Source organism: Neomonachus schauinslandi, chromosome 6, assembly GCF_002201575.2.
Source record: "Neomonachus schauinslandi chromosome 6, ASM220157v2, whole genome shotgun sequence".
In the NCBI taxonomy this organism is placed as follows: Eukaryota; Metazoa; Chordata; class Mammalia; order Carnivora; family Phocidae; genus Neomonachus; species Neomonachus schauinslandi.
The window spans coordinates 129,143,518-129,165,884 of NC_058408.1; the positions used below are offsets into that span (position 1 = coordinate 129,143,518).

General features: G+C 55.3%; 1 protein-coding gene across 1 annotated transcript in view; it reads left to right on the forward strand.

The window, feature by feature from the left end:
* NEURL1 (neuralized E3 ubiquitin protein ligase 1) overlaps positions 1-22,367 on the forward strand; it is a 75,448-nt gene that overhangs the window by 35,579 nt on the left and 17,502 nt on the right. The window contains exon 2 of the mRNA XM_021699949.2: positions 22,121-22,362. Coding sequence (XP_021555624.2) covers positions 22,121-22,362 — 242 coding nt within the window. The remainder of the gene's footprint in view (positions 1-22,120; positions 22,363-22,367) is intronic.

Genomic DNA, 22,367 nt, shown 5'->3' on the forward strand with positions numbered 1-22,367 from the left:
TTAGAGAAGGGAGGGCTGTTGATGGGGAGGGAGAGATCCCTGCTCCCATTTACCTGGCAGTGGGGCCCAACCCAGGAGCTGCATTAACCCACCTCTGGAGTCCTTACTCCTGCCAGGAGGGAGGAACCTCTACGACATTAAAAGGGGCCACCCTCCCCGAGTCTCCCAAATCCAAGCAGGCCTCTGCGGATCTTCCTGAGCCTTGTGAAGTTTTCCCACAGGCCACAGGACCTGCCCAGAACCCAGGAGCCCTGACTCCCAGGGAGGGCTTTTTCTTCTAAACTTTGATGTTGGAGAGGCCACCCTGTGCATTGCTGGGGTCTCTGGTGGCCTGCCTGACCCTGGGCTCCAGCAGCTGGAGGGAGGAAGGGAGAAAGTAGCCCCAAAGCCTGGGCTGCAGGTGTAGCCTCGGGGAATAGAATTCCTTCATGGGCTCAGTGGGCTTGAAAGCCACCAGCCTCTCCGAGGGGCCCTGAATAGACTTCAGCACTCACAGGTTCCTCTAGGCCTGGGGTTGTCGCTCTCCACCCTGCAGCTAGTGTGGCCCATGTCTGCTATGCTCCAGGGCAGGGCCCCTGGGGGGTGGGCACAGAGCTGGCCTAGTTCTGCAGCTGGACCTCAGCTTAGTCACTCGTTGTTGCTCCTGTTGCAGAGCCAAGCTGAGCCCCTCTACGGCTACAAAACACCTGCCATTCCCTTTGTCTTTTCAGATCATTTGTGTCTCAGGGCCTGAGAGACCTGGTGCCTCCTTGCACCCATCTGCACTTCCCCTTGGGATGTGTATGTGGTGTAAAGCTTGGGCTTCCAGAATTCAGAGCCCCCCAGTGTGGGAGTGGGCCCAGACCCTGGTGGGGGCGAGAGCTTAGATGTACAGCAGGGACACCTGCTAAAGTCCAGAGGTGGCTGAAATTGGGATCAGGGAATTTTACATCTGTGCTTGCCCCCACCCTGGGCCCCTCTGACTGACGCCATGTTTATTTAACTGAAGGGGGCTTTTCTGAGGGCAGCCCTGTGTCGTAGACAAAGCCCCGGAGCCCGGGCTCCTGAGTCCGAGATCTAGGTTCTGGGCTGGCTCTGGCACTTTCTGGCTTTGGCAGTTCATTTCCATCTCCTTGAGCCTGTTTTTCTCATCTCTTAAAAGGAATGAGTGTCTGCCTGATGGTACCAAATATTTTTGCAAATCCAGTAAGATTTTGGTGAAAGTGATGAGCTGGGTCATTATTCCAAGAGGTCACAGGGCAGAGAGACCAGCGCTTGGACTCCGGAGTCTGGTGGCTGTGCAGGCAAATCCCAGCCCCGCTGCATATTAGCTGTGTGATTGGGACATGGGGGCCAACCTGTCTGAGCCTCCATTTCCCCATCTACGGTATTGAGTTCCAGTGCTTTCCTTTGCCTGCCCCGAGCAGGTGTTTCAAGATGCTGGCTGCAGATGTGATTTTCTTAATTGACTTGGGTACTTGTTCGTCTTAATTCCTGCCTAATTTGCATAGGAGGAGGAGGTGCTAAAGGGGTAAAGCTTCTTCAGGGGAGCCAGGTCGGAAATCACGGTGGGCGGGGGGCGGCAGCTCGGCCTGGTGGGACGAAGGAGCCCTGAGGGGCAGCTGGAAAATCACCTCTGGTAGAGGCCTCTCTCCTGGGCTGGGATTCTGAGGCCTTGGGCCTCGCCTGCTCTCACACGGCCCCTGGGACTCAGCTCATTCTCTCCGCTCTGCTGAATGGCTTTCTAGACACTAGCCTCCCTCCTGCACCCTGACCTGGCCTGGGACCTGTGTGGTCACCAGACCGGTCCTCACTGAGGCGGTGCCCGTTGTTGGCTTGGCTGGCATGCACTGCCCACCCTCTCAGGGGGGAGCACCATGCCGTGCTGAGTGCAGGCTCTAGAGGCCAGCTGACCCGAGGACAGATGCCACTCCACCATTTCCCACCCTGTGCCTCAGTTTCTCACCTGTAAGGTGCGTGAGCATACCGTGTGAGCCCCCCCCCCACCAGAGCCCTCTGAGGCGGCACTGTTATCATCAACTCCATCTTCAGAAGAGGACATAGATACCTCGTAGGTGTTAGAACCAGGATTTGAACCCAGCAGCCTGACTCCGGAGCCTGCTCTTAACCACCACCTGTGGAGCCGCCTAGTGTGGACGCACACTCTTGAGGGGTGGCAGCGAGTAGCATTGAGTGTCGTCGGTGGGAGGTGGCTGCCGATGGCCCTGCTGGGAGTGCCCCAGCTCCAGGGCCTGGCCCCTGGGGTCCTGCGCCGTCATACTCTCCTACCCGCTAGTGCCCGGGGTTGGAACCCGACTGTTGGAGCGGGTGGTCCCAGCAGTGGGCAGGGGGCAGGGCCAGGGCACAGAAGTAGAAGTGTGGGCTGAGCCAGCTGGTCTGGGCGCTGCCATTGCTGCGTAAGCTGGACCTGGGAAGGGCAGGAAGCAGAAGAGAGCCTGAGAGCAGACTCCTCAGAGGCAGGAGGGGGTGCTAAAGGAGGCCCAGGGGGGGCCTCCCCAACTGGGCATGGCTTCAGCTGGCTTCGGGGCTGGGTACCAGAAGGGCTGGGCACCATGAGTTCTGGCTGAGTCCTGGGGTCTAAAGGTGTGTGTGTGCGTGTGTGTGTGTGTTGGGGGTGTGTGTGTATGGGTGGGTGGGGGAGGGTGGTCTCTGCCAGCAGAGGAAGGATTTAACCTCCTGCTCTCAGCTGGCGGCTTTTCTCATAATCCGGACAGGCCCGGCAGGATCAGTCGGGTATGTGTACACATCTCGGACGCGTGAGGCTCATGTCTTGCTCCAGCGCATGTGGCCTGTCTCCTACGTCACCTCGGGTCTCATCTCTCTGCCTCCCCTCCCCCCTAAATGTCTCATTGTCCACGCTTCCTCACCCTCCTCAGCAAGGTTATAATTGAGGGAGCACCTTACGAATTCAAGCCCTGGCCATTTATCACTTGTGATCACTGGGACAAGGACCAGCTTCAAGTTTAAAATTCGTTCTGCCCCTGAACAGAAACAGAGCACTGCCTAAGGGACGATGTTGAATCTGCTTCCCTGGAAGAACCTCCTGGTACTCAGCACTCTGAGACGGCATTTGCATCTTGGGCGTGTGTGCAGTCAGCCAGTGCCGGGTGCCGGGTGCTGGGTGCCGGGGAGCGGGGCTAAGTGCTGCTGCCATGGTGGGGAACATGAGCCTGTCTCTTTCTTTTCCTTGATGTAACATTTATACTTAGCGCTGTACTCATACCCTGCATCCTGCGTCTCTCCTCTCTCAGGCTGGGGCAGCAACTGTAGCCCCTCTAGGTACTACCTGCATTCCTGAGCTCTCTGGGTCTCTGAACAACAACATCAACAGCACTAGGGTTACTATTACTGGTTGAGCCAAGCACGGGGCCTCCAAGAAGCTCAGTAGCTTGCTCAGTCATGTGGTGGGAGAGCCTGCCTGTCTCAGCTTCCAACCTGCACAAGGGTGGGGTGGGCCCATCCATCCACCCTCCCTGGCCGTGACATAAATCTTATCAGAGGCAAACGTTTGCTTCCCGGTAGGGGCTCTTTGGGGGTGGGCTCCGTGTGGCACACTCTGTCCTGGGATTTGAAACCTGGTTTCTTCCTTGTTCTGTCCTGTCTATCTGGCATGGACGGTGACCCCTCTGTCCAGTTCAGGCTGGCCAGGCTGGCCCTGGGAAGCTGGCGTAGGTGTGTTTGTGTCTCAGAGAGTCTGAGAAAGGGCTGTTTGGCGCTGGGCCCAGGGTCTGGGAGGGGTGGCCAACTCCAGGCTGTTTTCTCAGATTCCCTTTCAGTTTCCGCCCCCGCCTCTGCACCTGTTGTGTTCCCATCATCCTGGGCGGCTGGCAGCTGTCACTGCTGGGGCACCTGTCCCAGCCCCAGAGGACGTCCTATAGATTCCCTGGCTCTGGTTTCTCGGCAGCACACGGCTCATGCTCTCTGTCTGCGTCCCTGTGTTTTTATCCTCATCTCCATGCACACTGCTCTCTCTCGCACTCTCGTCCTGATTCGGGGCATGGGAGGAAGCTTTAGGGTGGGGCTCCCTGCTCCCCATTCTCCAGCACCAGGCCTAGTCTAATAGGGTTGGGAGGTTGGCCCTGGTAAGTTGGCCTTATGCCTCAAATGCCAGGTGACTCATCAGCTCGATCAAATTATCCCTTGTTCTTGACGACAAAGATACTATAGCAACCAGGAACTGCCTCCCAGTTCCTCCCCAGCAGGGCCGCCTCCCCCTTCTGACCTCTCTTTATGGACCTCTCCGGGCTTGAGCCCCTTCTGCCCCTGCCTCATAAAGAGAAGTTACCCCTCTCCTTGTCCAGTCTTGTCTCCCCTGCCTTTGGATGTCCTGACCCGTATGTCATATTAAGTAACAGAAGACATTAAACCTGAGTTTAAGTCCTCCTTATTCTCTACCCACTGTGTGACCGTTGGAAAGTCGACAACTTATGAGGCCTCATTTGCTACACCTATAAAATGGGCACATTACTTCTTGGCCTTCCTGAAGGCTGGACCCAGAGCTTTCTTGAGGCTCTTTCCCTTCAGGGATCTTGGAGTCAATGATTGTGATGGTTTCTACTGTCCAGTGACTTTGTTCCATGTTTGGTTCAGCATTTGCTAGGTCTGCCCTCGACTTTAAGTTCTGAGTGGGCAGGTTCACCTGGGGATGTGGGTGCTGGGCCTTGGGGGACATGAATGAGGAAGGACTTGGTGAGGAGAAAGGTGGGATGGAGACCAAGATGGCGCCCAAGAGGGAAGAGGAGCAGGCAGAAAGGAATCAGAAGACAAGGAGATGGAGGGTCTCGGGAGCTGAATGGGTTCAGAGAGCCAAGGGGATGGAAGTTCCCTGCAGCCAGAGATGGATGCAGCAGGAGGCTAGCAGAAAGGGAGGAGGTTCTTTCTGAAGATTGGCAGGGTTTCTGCCACACCAAATTGCTCCTTCAGGGTACATCCAGCTCTGCCTTCTGCCTGTGGGCTCTGAGGCTTTGCAGCCCCCATGCAGGTCATGGGCGGGTCTACTTTCTGCAAGATTTCCAGGATGGTCTCTCCTGCTAGCAGACCGGAAGTCCAGTCTTATGCCAGTCCAGTCTCCCCACCTTCATTTAAGCTCCACCCTGGGATGTCACCCTCTGTCCATTGGAAATCTCCTAGGCCCTGCCTCCCAAGAGAATTCCTTAAGGAGAAGGTCCATTGTTCGCTTGTCTTCTCTTTTCCAGGTAGGAGGAGGTGCCCTTTGACCTTTTCTGGGTGGAGCCTGAGTTTTGACTCAGGCTGGTCTGGGTTTGAGCCCCAGCTTGTCTTGCCTTTCACGTAGCCTCTCTGAGCTCAGTTTTATAGCCTGCAAGATGGGCATGACTCTAATCCCACAGGGATGTTGTAGGGAATAGGTAGAATTATGTGTGTGAGATACTTATCATGGTGCCTGGCACACAGGAAGTGTTCAATAAATGGTAGCATTTGTAGCCTCTGCTGTAGATTTGCTTATAGCTTCTCCATTCCCGTTCACATCCTTTCCATCCCTTCATGTCCCCTTTCAGGTCCTTCCTGGCCAGAGAACAGAACACTGAAATAATTCAGTCAGAACCAGAGGAACTCCATTCCTTGATCCCAGCCTCGCTTCTGCCTGGCTTCTGAAGGGACCCAGTGAGTCTTGCTCACCAGTGGGTCCATAGTGGGCACTCTGCGAATGCTTGATGAGTGAACGAATCACGTAGGTCAGTGGTTCTTTCACCCATTTAGAAACAGAATCCTTTGGCCAAATGAAATCTTATGTGATGCCCCAATGAATGAAACAGAGAAGGGTACAGCGCTGGCTGGCCTGGCCACCGCTCTTGGGTGGCGGTAGGGGGACCCTCAGACCCAGGATGCTGCCACTTCCTATTTAAACTGGGGAAGTGGATTGTAGGGAACAGGGCCCAGGTCTGCCAGGAAACCCCTTCAGACAGTGGTGCTGTGAAGGCTGGGGGCACTCAAGCACCTCCCAGTCCACTGGGAGTGGCCAGAGTGAGGACCATGGCCCACCTGAAGGATTTCTGGTCGGCTGAGGTTTCACTCTGTCCCCATTCGTGCCTGTTACTGACCCTCCAGTCCTGCTTCCAGAAAATTACATGAACTCAGTTCCATTCGGAAAATCTTCCCTGAGCACCTTCTCTGTGCAAGCCCGATGCTAGGTTGGAGGGGAGTGAGGGCAAGTCGGGTCCAGGCCCTCCCATGCTCACCCTGCTGCTTTTCCCCCTGGCACCTTTTCTTCCTCTGTGCATTCTCCACACCAGATGGCAAAATGACCTTTTAGAAATGCAGGTCTGGCCTTGTTGCCTCTCTGCTGAGCCCTCTCAGAGGTTCCCTCCTGTTCTCAGAAAAAGGACCAGATTCTTCATCCTGCTCTTCAAGGCCCTCCTGGGGTGTCCTTTGACCACCTTGGCTTGCCACTGAAAATTTTCCCCTGGCTCCTGCTGCAGTCCCTGCTCCAGGCGTACCGACCGTGTTTCTTGAATGTGTGGGCTTCCTCCAGCCACAGGGCCTTTGCACGTGTTGTGCTCACTCTCTGGAGCTCTTTCTCTTCAAAGCTTCCTCCACAGCACATGGACATACCTACTTATCCTTCACCTTTTTGCTTTTCAGGAAAACCTGCCCTGAGCCTCCCCGAGAACCCTGCTCCTTTCATTCAGCACACTTTTCTAGGATTGTGATGATATGTTCCTTAGTGAGACTACTTGATAAATATGTTTCCCTCTGGACTGTAAGTTCTTGAGAGCCAGGGCCTGTCTACTATTGATCACCCTTGCATACCCAACTTAGTGTCTGACACATAGTAGGTGCTCATAAATGTTGGTCAAGTTGAACTGTTGAGATGCCCCCAGGGCAGGCAGACAAGGCCACAGCTAGGCATAGCCGTCTCTGGCAGGACAGAGTAAGATGAGGGGTTGGGAGAGGCATACCTTGGGCTCAGAGGAGAGACGAGCTCCAAGAAGGGGGACTCACCCTGCACCCAGCGTCCCAGGGAGGCTTCTCGGAAGAGGTGTTGCCAGTGCTCAGGGAGTGGGAAGATTGGAGGGGGGGCATGTGAAAGGGGTTAGTTGGGAAGGGCCCAGGCAGGTGCATTAGGAGGCAGGCAGGATGAGGGGGGTGGACTCTGCTGCTGCAAGAACAGCCTCCAGAGCAGCCTCTTTTTGCTTTGGTTTCCTCATCTGTAAAATGGGCATAAAAATGCAACTTATCCCTTAGGATTGTCATAGGATTGAACAAGTTAATGTATGTAATGTGCTTAGAACTGCCTGACACACAGTCATTCCCGTGTTTGCTATTATTATGATTATTTGTCCACAAAAGGAGTTTGGGTTATCTCCTCTCTGTTAGACTTTGACTTAGCTTCCTTCCCCAGAGGAACTGGGTGTGTGTGCCCCGGAACATGCGGGTGCATGCACACGGGGCTATGTGCACAGCCACGAGCACGATGTGCCTGTAGAAGGGGGCAGCCTTGTGCGGATTGGGGGTCACCTCTTATTCCAGGGAGAAGACTCAGCCATGCCTCTAGTCTAGTAGGAGGATTAGCGTGCTGGGTCTGTGGCCACTTTCACCCAGGGCCTGCCTTGCCCTCTGGCTGATGACCCCAGATCAGGCCTGGATGACCCTCCCCCGGACCTACTCAGGGGTGGTAACAGCAGGGTGCCGAGGTGAAGGCTCAGAGCCCAGCACAGCCCCTCCTAGTGCCGAGGCCTCGGAGTCCCATCTGATACAGGGCAGCCCCTGCCTTTGCCATAGCTCTTTCCCCAGCCCCCACGCCTCTACCCACTGGCCTTCCCTCCCCACCCAGATCTCTCCCTGGGAACCCAGATCCTTGACCCTGAGGACAGGGGCTGGGGCCTGGGCCAGGGCCTGGGAGAGACCCCTGTCCTGTGGAGAGCCTGCAAAAGGGTGACGAACTGGGAGATTATCTCACAGACCGAGGCATGAGTCCTGGCTCTTCCTCTGACCTGGTGGGTCACTCAGGCAATTTCCTGAGCCTTTCAGAGCCTCAACTTACTTTTCTGTAAAATCGACCTAACAGTGGCCTCTGCCGTCTGGAATCAAGTGAGAGTGCACGCAGTGCCTGACGTACAGAGTCTGGTGGGCAGTGGGTGGGGAAGTGTGCGTAATGGCGAAGGCTCATGAGAGCCTGTGTTGTGCACATACATGTGACATGGCACAGACAGGTGGTGAGGTCTCTATATGTTGGCGTGTGCTTGTATATGTTACGATTAAAGGGGTGCTGTGCTGGGGGGGCAGGTAAAAACCTGGATCCCTGGGTTTGCTTCCCAGCCCTGCCACTTTCTAGGTTGATAACCTCTCTTTGTCTCACTTTCCTCATCCGTGAGATAATAATAACAATGATACTCATTGATAAAAACAGTACTACTGACCTCTTCATTCAGCCGGTGAGGACTGAAGGGGTTAATACTCCTGGAGCATTTGCAATAGAGCCTGGAAGAAGATAGAAGCCATGTTAGCTGCTTGTTGGTAAGCTCCCCTAGCCAGATTGTAAGCCCCTTGAGGATCGGACAGTGTGTGTTTTGCTCACCATGGTGCCCTCGTTGTCTTTGTCCAAGGTCTGCATGTAGTAGGTGCCTCATGGCATGTGGATGGCAGTAAGCCTGGGGGAACAATGAGGTTGTGTGCATGCGGGTGTCTGTGAAGAGGTGTGTGATGGGGAATGAGCATATGTGTGTACATGTGCATGTGTGTGTGTGCGTGTGCGTGCGTGTGTGTGTGCATGTGTGTGTGCGTGCGTGCGTGTGTCTGCTCTGGCTGGGGCATCTCCAGTGCTTTCTGCAGCTCGGCTATTTCAGGAAGCCTCCAGTCTCCTCCTCCTTATGTAAATAAACATGACAGATCCCATTGCCTGTACCAGTGGGGGCCGGTGGGGGAGGCTCTGGGAGTGGGTGGGAGCCGGAGGCGGCGGGCAGGGCCAGAGGGGTGTGCTTGCGTGTGCGTGAGTGCGTGTGTGTGCACGCGCACGCGCGTGTGTGTGCGTGTGCATGTGTGTGTGTGTGTGTGGCCGGCCTCGCGGGCAGGCAGCCGTGTGGTGTGCGGGAGGGAGCTGGTGGGGACGCGGGAGGGGCGGGCTCGGCCCTGCCATGCCGGCTGCCGGCCGCGGGGGAAGAGGAGGGGCAGGAGGAGGGGAGCTGGCGGCTAGGGTGGCTTGGTGAGGAGACCAGCCGGCCGAACGAAGGTGGCCGTGCTGCCCGCTGCCAGCGATGGGGGGACAGATCACCCGGAGCACCCTCCACGGTAAGGCCCCAGCTGATGCCAGGGGGTCTGCCCATTCCCAGCCTGGGGACCACCTGGGGAGGCTGGGGCCCGGAGGGGGGAGGCCCTCGGGCGAGGGCATGATCATCCCCCTGTCTAGTCCTTGGTGGACTCTGGGGTCACGGGAGGGGTTGTTTCTGGGTGGTTGGCACTGGGGTGGGGGAAAGCAAGGGGGGCTGGGGAAAGCGGGGAGAAGTGGGCTTTCCCTGGTAGCCAGCAGAGGTCAGGCAGCCAAGTCTCCCCACAAAGTCTTGTTGTCCTCTTACGTTCCCCGGGTGCTGACCAGCCCCGACATGGGTTGTGGGGTCCTGGATGTCCATATCCCCCTCTCCTAGAACCGAGGCAACCATAGTTAGACAGCTGGGGGGACCTGTTTGTAGGTCCTGGAATGCAGCCCACGGAGGTCAGCGCCGTGTTCCACGATGGAGACGTGGAGAGATGTGTGGGCACACGCTTGTGTGCATGAGTGCGTGTGTGTGTGTGTGTGCTCACAAAGGTGCATTCGAGGTGTCTGTGGGTGTGTACCTGTGTCTGCTTATGCCTCAACATCCAGATGTGCAAGGGACAACCCCCCACATTGCCTGACTTTGGTTCTCAAAGCGTGCGCTCCGTGGGGGAGGCCAGTGAAATTCTGACCCCTGGGATTTACGTCCACGGTCAGACAGACCGCTGGGCAGGCAGGTGAAGGGGTGGAAGGGAGGAGCACGGAATTGGCTCCCTACTTGCAGAGCTGCTGCCTGCCCGGGCTCCTGGCCCCTCCATCTGACCGGCTCAGGTGCCGTGGTCTTGGGAGTAACATGGCCGATGTGGCACCAGACCCAGAAGGGAAAGACTTCCCAGGGACTTGTTTTGTCATCGCTGGGCCCCGGAAGCTGGGCTTTCTGTACAAACCGGCTGAGCAGTGTGGGCTGACCTTGTGTAGTCCCTGCCACACTTCCCTGGGTCCCCTGCTCCCCGCTCAGATAGGGCATTAGGAGATGGGGCGGCCTCCATCTGCTGAGTCCAGTGGGCACTAAAGAACCTGGGCGAGGCCCAGGAAGGAGGGAGGGCAGTGGCGGGAGCAATTGGGAAGCTGTGGCGGGGACTGGTGACCAGGTGGCTTCTCCCTTCCAGGCTCTGGACTTTGAGAGAGTGATTTCTAATTAAAAAAGAAAAAGGCAGGAAAGGAGACATGGGAAAAGCAAATCATTGGCTCTCTTAAAAGGAAATAAATTTTGTCCTGGGCCTGGAGGGCTAAGTGACAGATGGAAGCTCCTGGAAGACACATAATCCGGAGCCGAACAGTGGCCTGGGACTTGGCCTGAGACTTGGACTGGGCTGACCTGGGCCTGGCCCTGCGTGTCCATGGGGCGGGGGCTCCTATCAGGGCCCACTGGCCCCAGCAGGGCCTGTTGGCAGAGGGTCTGGAGCAGACTGGCATTTTCCACTGGAAGCAGACTTAGTCAAGCCTGTGGCCTGGGAAGGACAGAGAGGCCCTCGGAACAGGCCCAGGATGCAGCACACGATCCTCCAGCTGGTCTGGAGCACGGGCTTCCAAGGGGAGTGAGGACCCTGCGACCACCCGAGACAGCACGTGGCCTGCAAGAGCTCCTGCTCCAGGGTCCATAGACACGTCTTCTAGTGAGGGCAAGTGTCGTCCTGAGTCTTGGTTTTCTCGTCTGTTAATGGGGCTGATGGAGTGCCCTCCTCATAGGACTACCGTGAGGATTACTTGGGGGGATGTGAATAAGGACTGAACATGGGGAGAACCACAAGGGCTTGGAAAAGCATTCTGAGGCCAGGGTCATATTCCCTGCTCCCGCCTGGGACAGCATGATATTTGGGGTGGGCCGAGAACTCTAGGAGCTGGGCACGGACACTGGCAGGTGCTGTGTGGACATTGGTGAACGCTAATCAAATGCCTCATCTGCTTTGCCCTCCTTCCCTGCCCCGCCCTCAGCCGGGACCACCTTCCATAGGCTGGGCCTCCTGCCAAGCTGGCCCTAGCCCCTGCCTCAACCTACCATCAAGGCGAGTAGGAGAGGGGAGTTGGGGGTTGGGGAGAAGCTGTCTTTGCCTGGGTCACATAGCCCCTTAGCTGGAACCTCTGTGTGCCCGTCCTCACGCGTCCTCCCCACACCCACGGCTGCTCATGCCCACACCCATGCCCTGGCTGCCTCAGTGGCTCTGGTTTTGCGTCTTTCCGGGGTGTGTGTGAGGGGAAGTGGGAGCTACAAGGGTATCGCTCCTTCCTGGTGGTGCTCTCAGCCCACAGGCTGACTCCATGAGAATGCTTACAGAGTTCCCGATTGTGATTTCACTGGGGGCCTTGGGATTTGGGTTTGGTGCACACTGAAGGTTTTGGATTGCTGGGTGACAGAGATGAGAGGGATGTGACAGAGAGTGACCCCAGACTGTTGGTGTGTATAGGGGTGGTTTCTAGTGGGGTGTTTGTGGGCATGTTTTGGCTATTGGTGTTTCTGGTGTCTGCAGACGGTGTACCTGTGTTTGGGCCTCTGTGTGTGTGTACCATGTGATGTGTAGCACGGATATGTCTATCTGTCTAATATTTAAGGGATTTCGTGTTATGCCTGCGTTTCTGTGTGTGAGCAGCCACGTTTGTGTTACTTTGTGTGTGGGACGTGTCCTTGTTATTCTGTAGATAGATGTCAGTGTTTCTGCATGAGGTGTGTGTGTGTGTGTGTGTGTGTGTGTGTGTGTGTGTGTGTGTGTTAGGGCTGGTGGTGAGGAGTCAGGTTCCTCTGGGACCAGCTTGGCAGGAGACCCATGGGAGAAATTAATTCCCATTTGGAAAATGGTTTCGGCAGTTACATGCTTGATATCTTTCATCGGGCAGATTTCCAGAGCTGCTCCCAGTCTTGAGGGCAGGATGGCGGGGTGGGGAGAGTGGGGGTGGAGAGCGCAGAAGGAGGCAGCAGCTACACTGAGAGGCCTCCCCTCCCCGGCCCTCCCCTCTTCTTTCTTTGCCTTCCTCCTTTACTTCCTTCAGTGCTCCCCCACCGGCAAGGATAGGCCCAGGGCTGAGGGATTGACATGCAGATGGCACACACATATTCACTTAGATATAGGTGGCACCCCCAGCTTGATCTCTGGACCAACACACCCTAGATGCTGGGGTGCAGAGACTTGAGAGTTGGTCCTCAGTTCTGTCCTTTCACAGAGGGGGATTCTGTGGCCCGGAAGGGGAAATGGTTGGCTGAGGTCATGGAGCTGGTGGCTCAGGTGGGAAGTCAGGCCTTGCCCATTCTGCAGCTGGCTCCCCACTTCTCCTTCTCAGGTTCCGTAACAGGCAGGGGGGGAAAGGGCGTCCCATGGCCTTATGAGACCTGGGATTAGCACAGAGGGTGCTGCCTGTCTCCTGACGGCAGGCCTGGAGGCTTAGGCCAAGGTGAGCTTGCAGGTATGGTGGCTTAGCTTGATCCGTCTTATTCTCTTAACCCAGCTCTGTGCCTGGCCCCGCAGTGGGCACCCAGTGGATTCTTGGTCCTTGAGTAAGAGGGAGGAGTGAGGGGTAGAGGCCCTGGGTGGCTGGGCCATGTGGCAATTGGAGCTGCAGATGGCCTGGGGGAAGGTGGGATGGAGCTGTCAGGGACAGCTTTGGAGGATGTGATACCTGAGCTGGGCAGTGAAGCCAGGCAAGGCTAGAGAGGAAGGGGATGGTGGGGCAGGTGTTCTTGGTGAGAGTTTGAATCCGGATCCACTGGCTGTGTGACTTTGGGTCAGTTCCTTCATCTGTACATTGTCCTCTTCTGTACATTGGGGATGGTAAGGTTTACCCTGAAGGTAGAAAGGATTAAGTAAGCTCATGGGTATTAAGTAGACCTTGTGCATAGTAAACACCCTGTAAAACGGATGTGTGTGCTTCTATGAAGGTTTCCGTGGAGGCTCCTCCTGTATGTTCATGAGTATGTACACACACGTGCACCTGGCCGCCTCTAGGGACCAAGAGTATCTCTGCTTCCTCCAGCCCTGATGGGTCTTGTGTCCACCATCAGGCACACTCTCTGGTTGTGTGTGTGCACACATGTATACATGCATGGGCATGGATCTGTGTAAGGGAAGCTAAGGGTGATGGTCTGTGTGGTGTATGGATTTATGTGACTGAGCCATGCTCCCCTCCACTCTGCAGTCTCTCAGGCCTGGCCTGGGGACTTTGGGGAGGTGCTGGGAAGACAGGGGCCCAGAGCTGAACCCAGAATAGTTATCACCTGGAATCCCTTTCTGGAATCTTGGGGTAGGACCTGGGAGGGGGAAGAGGAGGGCGGGTCCCTCGCAGCAGTGAGGCTGTGGGGAGGCACAGCTGTATGCACATCTGGCTGTTGGAAATGTCAGAGATTGGGATGTCACAGAGTGAGTGAGAGCAGGAGGCTCAAGGTGTGGAGATTAACTTGGTCATGAAGGTGCCGATCTTGCCCACTACCCACCATCCTCCTTCACCCAGCTCGTCATCATAGATTTGTTCAGTCTTCCATGGAGCAGCAAGGCCTGCTGTATGCATAGCCAGGGCCCTAGGGGCGATGAGAGCCCTAACATGGCCCCTAACCATGAATCACAAAGGTGGATATATGTGGGGACTGCAATGGGCATGGAGAACCCAACTAGGGTGGACCGTAGGATTCATGTAGCTGAGAGTGGACCTAGCAGACTGGCCAGTGAGGTGGGGCTCACTGAGGGTGGCTGGACAGTGTGTTACCTGAATTCAGAACCCAGGGCTGCCACTTGCCAGCTATGTGACCTTGGGCAAGTTATTATCTCTCAGAGCCTCTGTTTCCTCATCTATAAAGTGGGACTAACTGATACTGTATTGTTGCAAAGCGCAACTATTGTTGTACAGCAAATTACCCCAAAAGTTAGTGGTTTAAAACAACAAATATTCTATTATCTCAGTTTCTGTGGGTCAGGAATCTTGACACAGTTTAGCTAGGTACCTCCTGCTTAATGTCTCTTGGGAAGTTACAGTCAAGTTGTTGGCTGGGGCTGTGGTCTCATCTGAAGGGTTGTCTGGAGGGGGATCCATATCCAAGCTTACTCACGTGGTTGTTGGCAGTCCTTGGTCCCTTGCCACATGGGCTTCTGCACATGGTTCCCTCACAACATGGCAGCTGGCTTCCCCCCAGAGACAGAAACCCAAGAGAGGCAAGAGAAAGTAACCAAGATGGAGGCTGAAGGTTTTTGATACCCAGTCTTGGGCATGACATCCCATTACTTTAGCTGTATTCCATTCATCCATAGCTAGCTGCTAGGTCTACTCCCTACGCAAAGGGACAGGGTTGCAACAGGGGATGACTGCCAGGAGGGGGGAAGTGGGAATCATTGGGGCCATCTTGGAGGCTGCTTCCTCCAGACACCTGCCTTGCAGGGACTGGGAGGGTGAGGTGAGGTCGCATGTGAAGGACATCTGATGCAGTATTTGATACCAAAGAAAGGATCAACTGTCATGACCTTCCTTTTCTCCTTTTTCCTGCCGGCAAGTGGGGAACAGGTTCTTAGGCATGTGGTGTGGGTGGGATCCTGGCGCTGGGCAATGAAGGAAGCTGTCCTTTTAGTTCCCTCTTTCTCTGATTTCTCCACAGGACACCAGAAAGGGCAAGGCACAGAGTGGGTACTCCCTGGACACTTGCCAGTTGGTCAGTGGATTGAGGAATCGAACAGTGGCAGTTCGTTCAACAACTCATATTGAGCACCTGCTCTGTGCCCCTGAGCTAGGCACTGGGGAAACAGCAGTAAAAAAGACAAGTGTTTCTGCCCCCGGGAGGCTCAGGGTCCATCAGGGAGAAAGACACGAATAACCCTGCAGCCTTTCCTCCCCAGAAAGCTGCACCACAGAGCACAGAAAATGGTCCCATTGACTCTCTTCTCAACCATTCTGGGCGTGGAGAGGACAGATCAGTGCACTGCGTACAGTGGGTAGCACAGGGCCTTTGCACTGAATTCTGTGGAGGAACCAGAGTTGAGAGAGGCTGCTTGGATGCTGGAGGCTCTGTTAGGGGTGTATGGGTGGAGTCCCTGGGGGTCCATAGCAGGGCCCTGAAGCTGGTCTGCGGCCAGAGAGACTTCTGGGAGAAAGCGGGCTTTAAAATCAAGGTCTGAAGGATGAGTGAAAGGCAGGTACATAGGTGGGAAAGACAGAAGGGTTCCCAGCAGAGAAGTGAGCTTGGACCAAGCCTGGAGGTAAGAGGCACATGAGGGAAGTGGGCCCCTTTAAGGACCCCAAAGAAGGTCACATGTGCCCTGTTTTACTATCATCTCTCTCACTGAAACCCCCTCCCTACCTGCTTTCCCACCCTTCAGACTGGCTCCCATAGTATTTACCCCCGAGAGAGAGTCCTGTTCCATGCATGCATGTAAGCTAGTCTAAATCAGGACTACCTTGGCAATCCAGGATTAGGGTGTTTGGGATAAGATAAAACCGGAGTGTCTGGCTTCCCACTGGGCTGAAAAGAGCTGGTCATTTCCTACAGTGGTGTTTATTGCTTTTATAAGAAAAAATAAGACCTTATGCTGGGATCAGGTGTTCAAGTTTGCAAAATTCTTTCATATCTATGAACTCCCTGGGTCCTCACACAACCGGGAGAGGTGGGCAGGGCAGCTAAGATGACCCTGTTTTACAGAGAAAGAAATCAAGGTCCAGAGAGGTGAAGTGACTTGCCCGAAGTCACACAGCAAGTCTATGGCATGGCCAGGATTTGAACCTAGGGCCTCCTGACTCCAGGGCTCATGCTCTTTGCCCCCTCGACGCCCATTGTCCAGAAAGTGAGAAATCCCTCCTCATAGGAGATGCAGACAAGCATGGCAGCACTGGGGGTCGGGGTCACAGACTCAGAGCAAGGCGATCCTGAACACAGTGAGGTTCCGTGTTAAAAGACGGGTGGGACTCGGAGAGGTGGAGGTGGGAAGTGGGGCAGGGAAAGAAGCTATGTGGCGGGGAGGGGCGAATAGCTTGAGCAGAGGTGTGGAGGTACAAGAACACAGATCGATGTCAGTAGCATGAATAATTATTATTGTTATAGAATAAGTATTAATAAGCTAATCATTCTTAATTATTAATGTAATTATTAGCTGTTGTATATAATAACAATTATAATCATCATCATTATTATAGCAGCCACTTACTGGGTTAGTTTTACATACATCATCTCATTTAATCCTGACAAGAATCCCATGAAGAAGGTCTGCCCTGACCCCCATTTTACAGGTGAGAAAAGTGAGGCTCCAGACGTCTCACAGTTAGTAACAGAGTTCAGATCAGGGCTCTTTACTCTGGCTGGGTAACTACACTTCTGACGACCTGTGTCCTAGTGGCTCTGGGGACAGAATGAAGACCCCGCCTGTTAAGTCACATACAGTTTGGTCATTGTCACTAGTATTGTCTTTTCCTGTCTCTCCTTGGCAGCCCAGCTCAGTCCAGCCTGGGCATTCAGGGCTCTGCCAGGATGGTTCTGGGGCAGAGCTTGGCTGGGGCAGTAGGGAGGTCACTCTGGAGGCTGCATTGTGTCTCGGCATCTCCCCCTGGGACCCCACTGAGAGGCAGGAATGTGGTCCAGAGCTAGCTGAGGGTCACCTGGAGGGCTGGCCAGGCTGGTGTCTGGCACCTCATAAATGCCCAGGAGGAATGGGCTCTATGGGGGAGTTTCCATTGTGTCAGCAGCAGCCTCGCCTGAGGGGGGGTGCCCCCACTGTGGCTCCCGAGAAGCTTGCAAACCTGTCACTAAAGGAGGCCTCCCCGAGAGCTCTGCTGGAAGCCGGATGGGGAGACTTGGGCTCCATCCAGGACCACTGGCTGCTGAGGGAGTAGCGTCCCAGCGTCTTGAGGCCCTTTGCCGTGGCTATTGGCCCGGCTGGGACTGGCCAGAGCCTCCTCCACGCAGCCTTTCCCCACTACGCCTGCCATCTTGGACTCATGGGGAAAATGGGCTCTAGTATTAGATGCTGAGTAGGGTAGCAGTTGGAAGATGAGGGTAGCAGTTGGAAGATGAGGGTTCAAGTCCCAGCTCTGCCACTTGATTGCTGTGTGAGTTCAAGCAAGTTGGTTAACCAGTCTGAATCGTAACTCATCCATAGAATGGAGACCTTAAGGGTCAAAGTGTCTGTTGAAGTGCAGGGAGAGAGCCCTTTTGGATGGTGTAGGGAAGAAACTTTGCCCCCAGCCGCCCCTCTGGCCCTTGATATCAGAGCTGTGCTCAGGTTAATTCTCATTCTGCTTTCTCTCCTCCCTCCCCCCAGACCATAATGCAAGCCGAGGTGGAGCAGGAAGATGGTGGGCAAGGACAGCAGGGGTTGGGGAGGTGGCAAACATCCTGGTGAGGACCACCATGTTGGATGCCTCAGAGGGCACCGTTCCTCTTGTAGTCTGTGTGAATGGCGCCCCCTGGAGGCAGGCAGGGAGGGCCTTCGTGGCTTTAAGTGGTGGCCCTGGCCCTTGTTTAAGGAGAAGCGTGGAGGCCAGGCCAGGGCCTTGGGTGGAGGCCGGGAGGACGGGAGCGGGCAGAGCCCAGGCAGGCTTATTTCTTAGGTGGGATTGGCTGGTTGGATGTGGGGTGCTCAATGATTCCACTGGGGCCTGGGAGCATGGGGGGTTGGTGGGCTAGGGTCAGGAGCTGAGCTGGGGGCCTGCCAAGAGGCAGGTGACCATGGTCACTCGAGATACCCAGCAGGCCAGAGAGGGTTTTTACGTCATCTCCACAGAGGTGGCTTGGTGGGCGTTGATTACTCAGAGCTGAGTGCAGAGAGAAGGGGCCAAGGACAGCTCCGGGGACAGCCTCGGGAGCCACACTGTGGGCAGGAGGAGGCGGGCATGAGATTTTGCAGGTCCAGGAGTCAGTGAAGGTGCTCTGTAGCTGCCAAAACGCTCCCCTCACACCCGTTTCAGAAGCTGAGGCTGAGAGTGGCAAGCCCAACCCGGCTTCGGGGTCTCCTGTTAAACGGTCCACCTCGTGGGCACTGCCGGCCGTGGGTTGATGGGGGCTGTGGTGGTCAGAGATTCCAGCCTCGCTTTCCTCCATCTCGGTGGAGACCTGATTTGTGAGCCGTTGTTGTTGCTTTGGAGGTATTGTTTGTAGACAATAAAGCTCATCTTTTTTAAGTGTACAGTTTGGGGCGTCCTGACAAATGTGTAAGTTATGGGAGCACTGCTGCAGTTAAGATAAGGAACATTTCCATCACCATAAAAGCTCCCTTTGTGCCCCCCTGTCCTCCTCTTCCCCAGACTCCAGTTCCCACGGAGCTTTCGAGCTCCGTAGTTTTTGCCTGTTCCAGAAAGTCCTACAAATGGCATCATAGCGTAGGTAGGCTTTGAGGCTGGCTTCTCTCACTCAGCATGGTTTTGAGGTTCCCCTTCGTTACGCCATAGCTCGTTCACTGAGATCGCAGAGGGGGACGCCTCGTGTGCACGCACCACACTTCATACCCGGCCGTGTCGGAGGAGGAGGGCAGTGTGGGCAGCATGGTTTGTGCTGAGTGTGTTGGTGGCCCACACTCAGGTATCGTGAAAGCGGCGTGGCAGAATGCCGAGTCGCCCCCAGTGTGCCAGTCGAAATGGTTTTACATGGCTCGCAGATTTACCAGTCGCGAGTCTGTTCTAATGTGCATTTAGAAGAGTGTGTCCAGCACACCAAGGCCGTGCTGTCTTGGCTATCGACGCGTCATGGCTAAGCCTGCGTTCGACTGCTGGGGCCTCTCTGTGCCGGCCGGGTGACCGTGGGCAAGCCACTCAGTGTCTCCGTGGCTCGGCTCCTCCACCAGTCGTACGGGCTGGTGATGCCCCTCCCTCCCTCTTAGACCCTGCCGTGAGGCTGAAAGCAGTGAGTGTACGTCAACCCCCCCGTTCGGGGCGGGGCCTGCAGCGGCATTTGAGAAGTGGCTGCCGTTATTATTAGATGTGTGTGGCCCATGTGTGCTGGGCGTGTGTCTTACGCGTGCTGTTCTGTTCATCCCCGTGGACGTGAGTATGTGTGTGTGCACAGTACGTGTGTACATGTGTGATTCCTGGCCCAAGGGATGAGGGAAGGCCTAAGTCTATGTCTCCTAGGGTCTGGAGTACCTTCACGTGCCCATAGGTGTCTGTGTGTGCCGATGAATGTGCCTTTTTGAGGCCACATGTCTGGGTGTCCATTGTGTCCCCAGGGTCCAGGGTTTCCCTAACCTTCCTTCTCCATCTGTTTTGCTGTCAGCCAGGGTGGCTGGGCCTGTGCTACCCTTGCCTGTGGAAGGGAGGCCTGGGGGAATGGTCCTGCCAGGGCCTGGGTCTCGGGCCCCTGGGTGTCTCCACCATATTTGCCCAGAGCTGGTGTTTTCTGGGTCTTTATGCAGGACCCTAGGACCCCACCCAGGATGGGTGGGAAGGAGAGGAAGCATTTTGAAGGAAGCTGAGGTCCTGCAGTTGGTCCATGGATTCCGAGTGGAGGTTGGGGAAGAGTCCCATGGGAGAGGCTGTAATCAGCTGCTGGGCTCAGCAGGTTTAAAAATCTGCTTTTAAGAGGTGTATTGACATACGCTCAACCACGTGTGTTCAGAGTGTACAATTGGGTGGGTTTTTACATATGTATACACCCATGAAATTGTCACCACGATCCAGATGGTGAACATACCCATCATCCCAAACATTCCCTTGTGCCCCTTGGCAATCCCTCCCTCTCTCCCCCACCATCCCCAGGTGACCTCCAATCTACTTGTTATCACTAGCCCTTAGTGTGCATTTCCTAGATCTGGACAAATGGAACAGGGTGTAGTTGGGAGGGGGGGGTTGAAAGGAACAGAGGCCCTGCAGTTACTCCATGGATTACGTTTGCTTATTTTTTAAAAACTGGCTTATTTCACTCAGCATAATTATTTTGAAATTCATCCATGTTGCCACTCATATCAGTAGTTCATTCCTTGCTTACTGATTAGTAATATTCAACTGTATAGCCGTACCACAATCTCTAATCCATTTACCCAGCAGATATTTTTTGAAACCAGCAGTCAAGCTGTGCCTGAGGCTGGCCTGATCCCAAAGAGCACCTCTCCCAGGCAGGGCACCTGTAGGTTCCCTTTGGCCACCCTTTGCCCTTCACCCCAACCATTCCCTTCCCTGGAATGACCTCTCCTGCTCTGCACTATCCAGGGACCACTCAGCCTCTTCCAGGTATCCTTCCCAGCCTGACTGGGTCTCCTCTGAGCAATTCCAGCCTTCATTGCTAGGTGGCTTTAAAGGCCTTAAGTACTGTTCTGTGATTCCAGTCTTTTCTCCTTAGTGAGAGCAAGGGGAGCTCCTCCTGTTCCAACCCCGCCTCCCCCACACAGGATATCTGGCTGGCCATGGACCATGGACACTGGTGTCTGGGGCCCTTTGGGAAGAAGGAAGCAAAGATGCAAAGTGATGCAAAGTGATGCAAACATGGCTTGGACTAAAGTCTGGGTCTTCCTAGCTCAGGACATTCCTCTCTCCATCTCTCCTCCCTTCCTGTTTTCCTCTCCTTCCTGGAAAACTCTCCTCCTCTTTAGGGAGTGGAAGACCTCTGAGCAGGCCTGATGCTGATTGTGCTTTCTGCATTATTAAGTCGCTACCTTGGAGGAACCAAACTTTTGACACATTCCAGAAGGCCTCTGTCATGTTCTATGGTTTTCTACTTCCCCAACCCCATCTTCCCCATCCTCCATGTCTCTCTTTCCTCAAGTTGATGGCACAGGGCAGGGGCTGCCCTTCCTGATGGACAGGACACAGATCTTGGGGAGGAAATGAACATCTCTCCTCGTACCCAGCTGCCAAGACTGCATTAACACTACCAGGGCTGCTGAGACATGTCTTAGGGCTCCAGCTACCCATTGTGCTGAAGCAGGGAAGTGACTTCCCTAAGGTCACACAGCTGATGAGTGACAGACACACAAACCACCTGACACCTTGGCCATGTTCTTTCTTCTCTCTGCCCTGTCTCCTGGACACCAACCCCACATGCTTGTAACGTGCCTTCCCCCGGACCACACCCTGTCCTGTACTCTGTCCTATTTGGGGGTACGGTAGAGCTATCTGCAGAAGAAAGAAGCATGCCTCCCTGGCCAGAGGTTCCTGAGGCAGATCCAAGTTCCGTTAGGAAGCCCGGGTGCAGAGGCCCACCTGTGTGCAAGATGTGGGCATGGGTGGTGCAAAGCAGGAAGGCGGCCTGAGGTGGAAGGGGGTGGCCCTGAAGGAGGGAAGCTGTGGGCGTGCTCCTGGGGCTGAAGCTGCAGAGGCTGCCCCACCCGCCCTGCTGGTCTCCAAGGGCAGCTCCAAGGTCACCAGTTCATGGCAGTTCAGCCTTGTCAGTCCAGCTCCCATGCCCTCTCCTCCTTCTCCCCTCCTCCAGGAGGCCTTCCTGAGAAGGGACCTGCCGTCCCGTCCTTTCGGCACTAATCACTGTCTGCCATTTTTGTTGTGATTCCTGGGTATGTCCTCTCCTTTCGTGGACTGTTGTCTTCTTGAGAACGGATCCATGTATGCTTCATGCCTCTATGTCCAGCGCCTAGGGCAGGGCTTGGTATTCAGTAGATGCATCATGAATATTTGTTGAATAAAATAAATGATGGTGGTGGTGAGTGGCAGGGCATGGCGGTGGGTGTGGGCAGTAAATGCTGACTTACCACAAAGGTGGGCGGTGGAGGGTAGATGGTGGGAAATACTGGTGAGCGGCCGCAGCTGTAGTCCTTGGTGGGAGGTGACAGGTGGGGGACCAGTGCCAATGGTGATGGATGCTACACGGTGATAGGCGGTGAAGGGGGGCACGGCGGGAGATGGGGGCCAGTTGTGATGGTGGTGGACATCCTGGGCCTTGCGCCGCGCCCAGCCCTCTGCCGCTCCAGGGCTCTCTGCCACACTCTGACCTCACGGCTCGTTCCTTTGCAGACTCCATCGGCGGCCCCTTCCCTGTCACCTCTCACCGATGCCACCAAAAGCAGAAGCACTGCCCTCCGGTGCTGCCTGGCGGGGGGCCCCCGGCCACGCCGCTGCTCTTCCATCCGCACACCAAGGGCTCCCAGATCCTCATGGACCTCAGCCACAAGGCCGTCAAGAGGCAGGCCAGCTTCTGCAATGCCATCACCTTCAGCAACCGCCCAGTCCTCATCTACGAGCAAGTCAGGCTGAAGGTGGG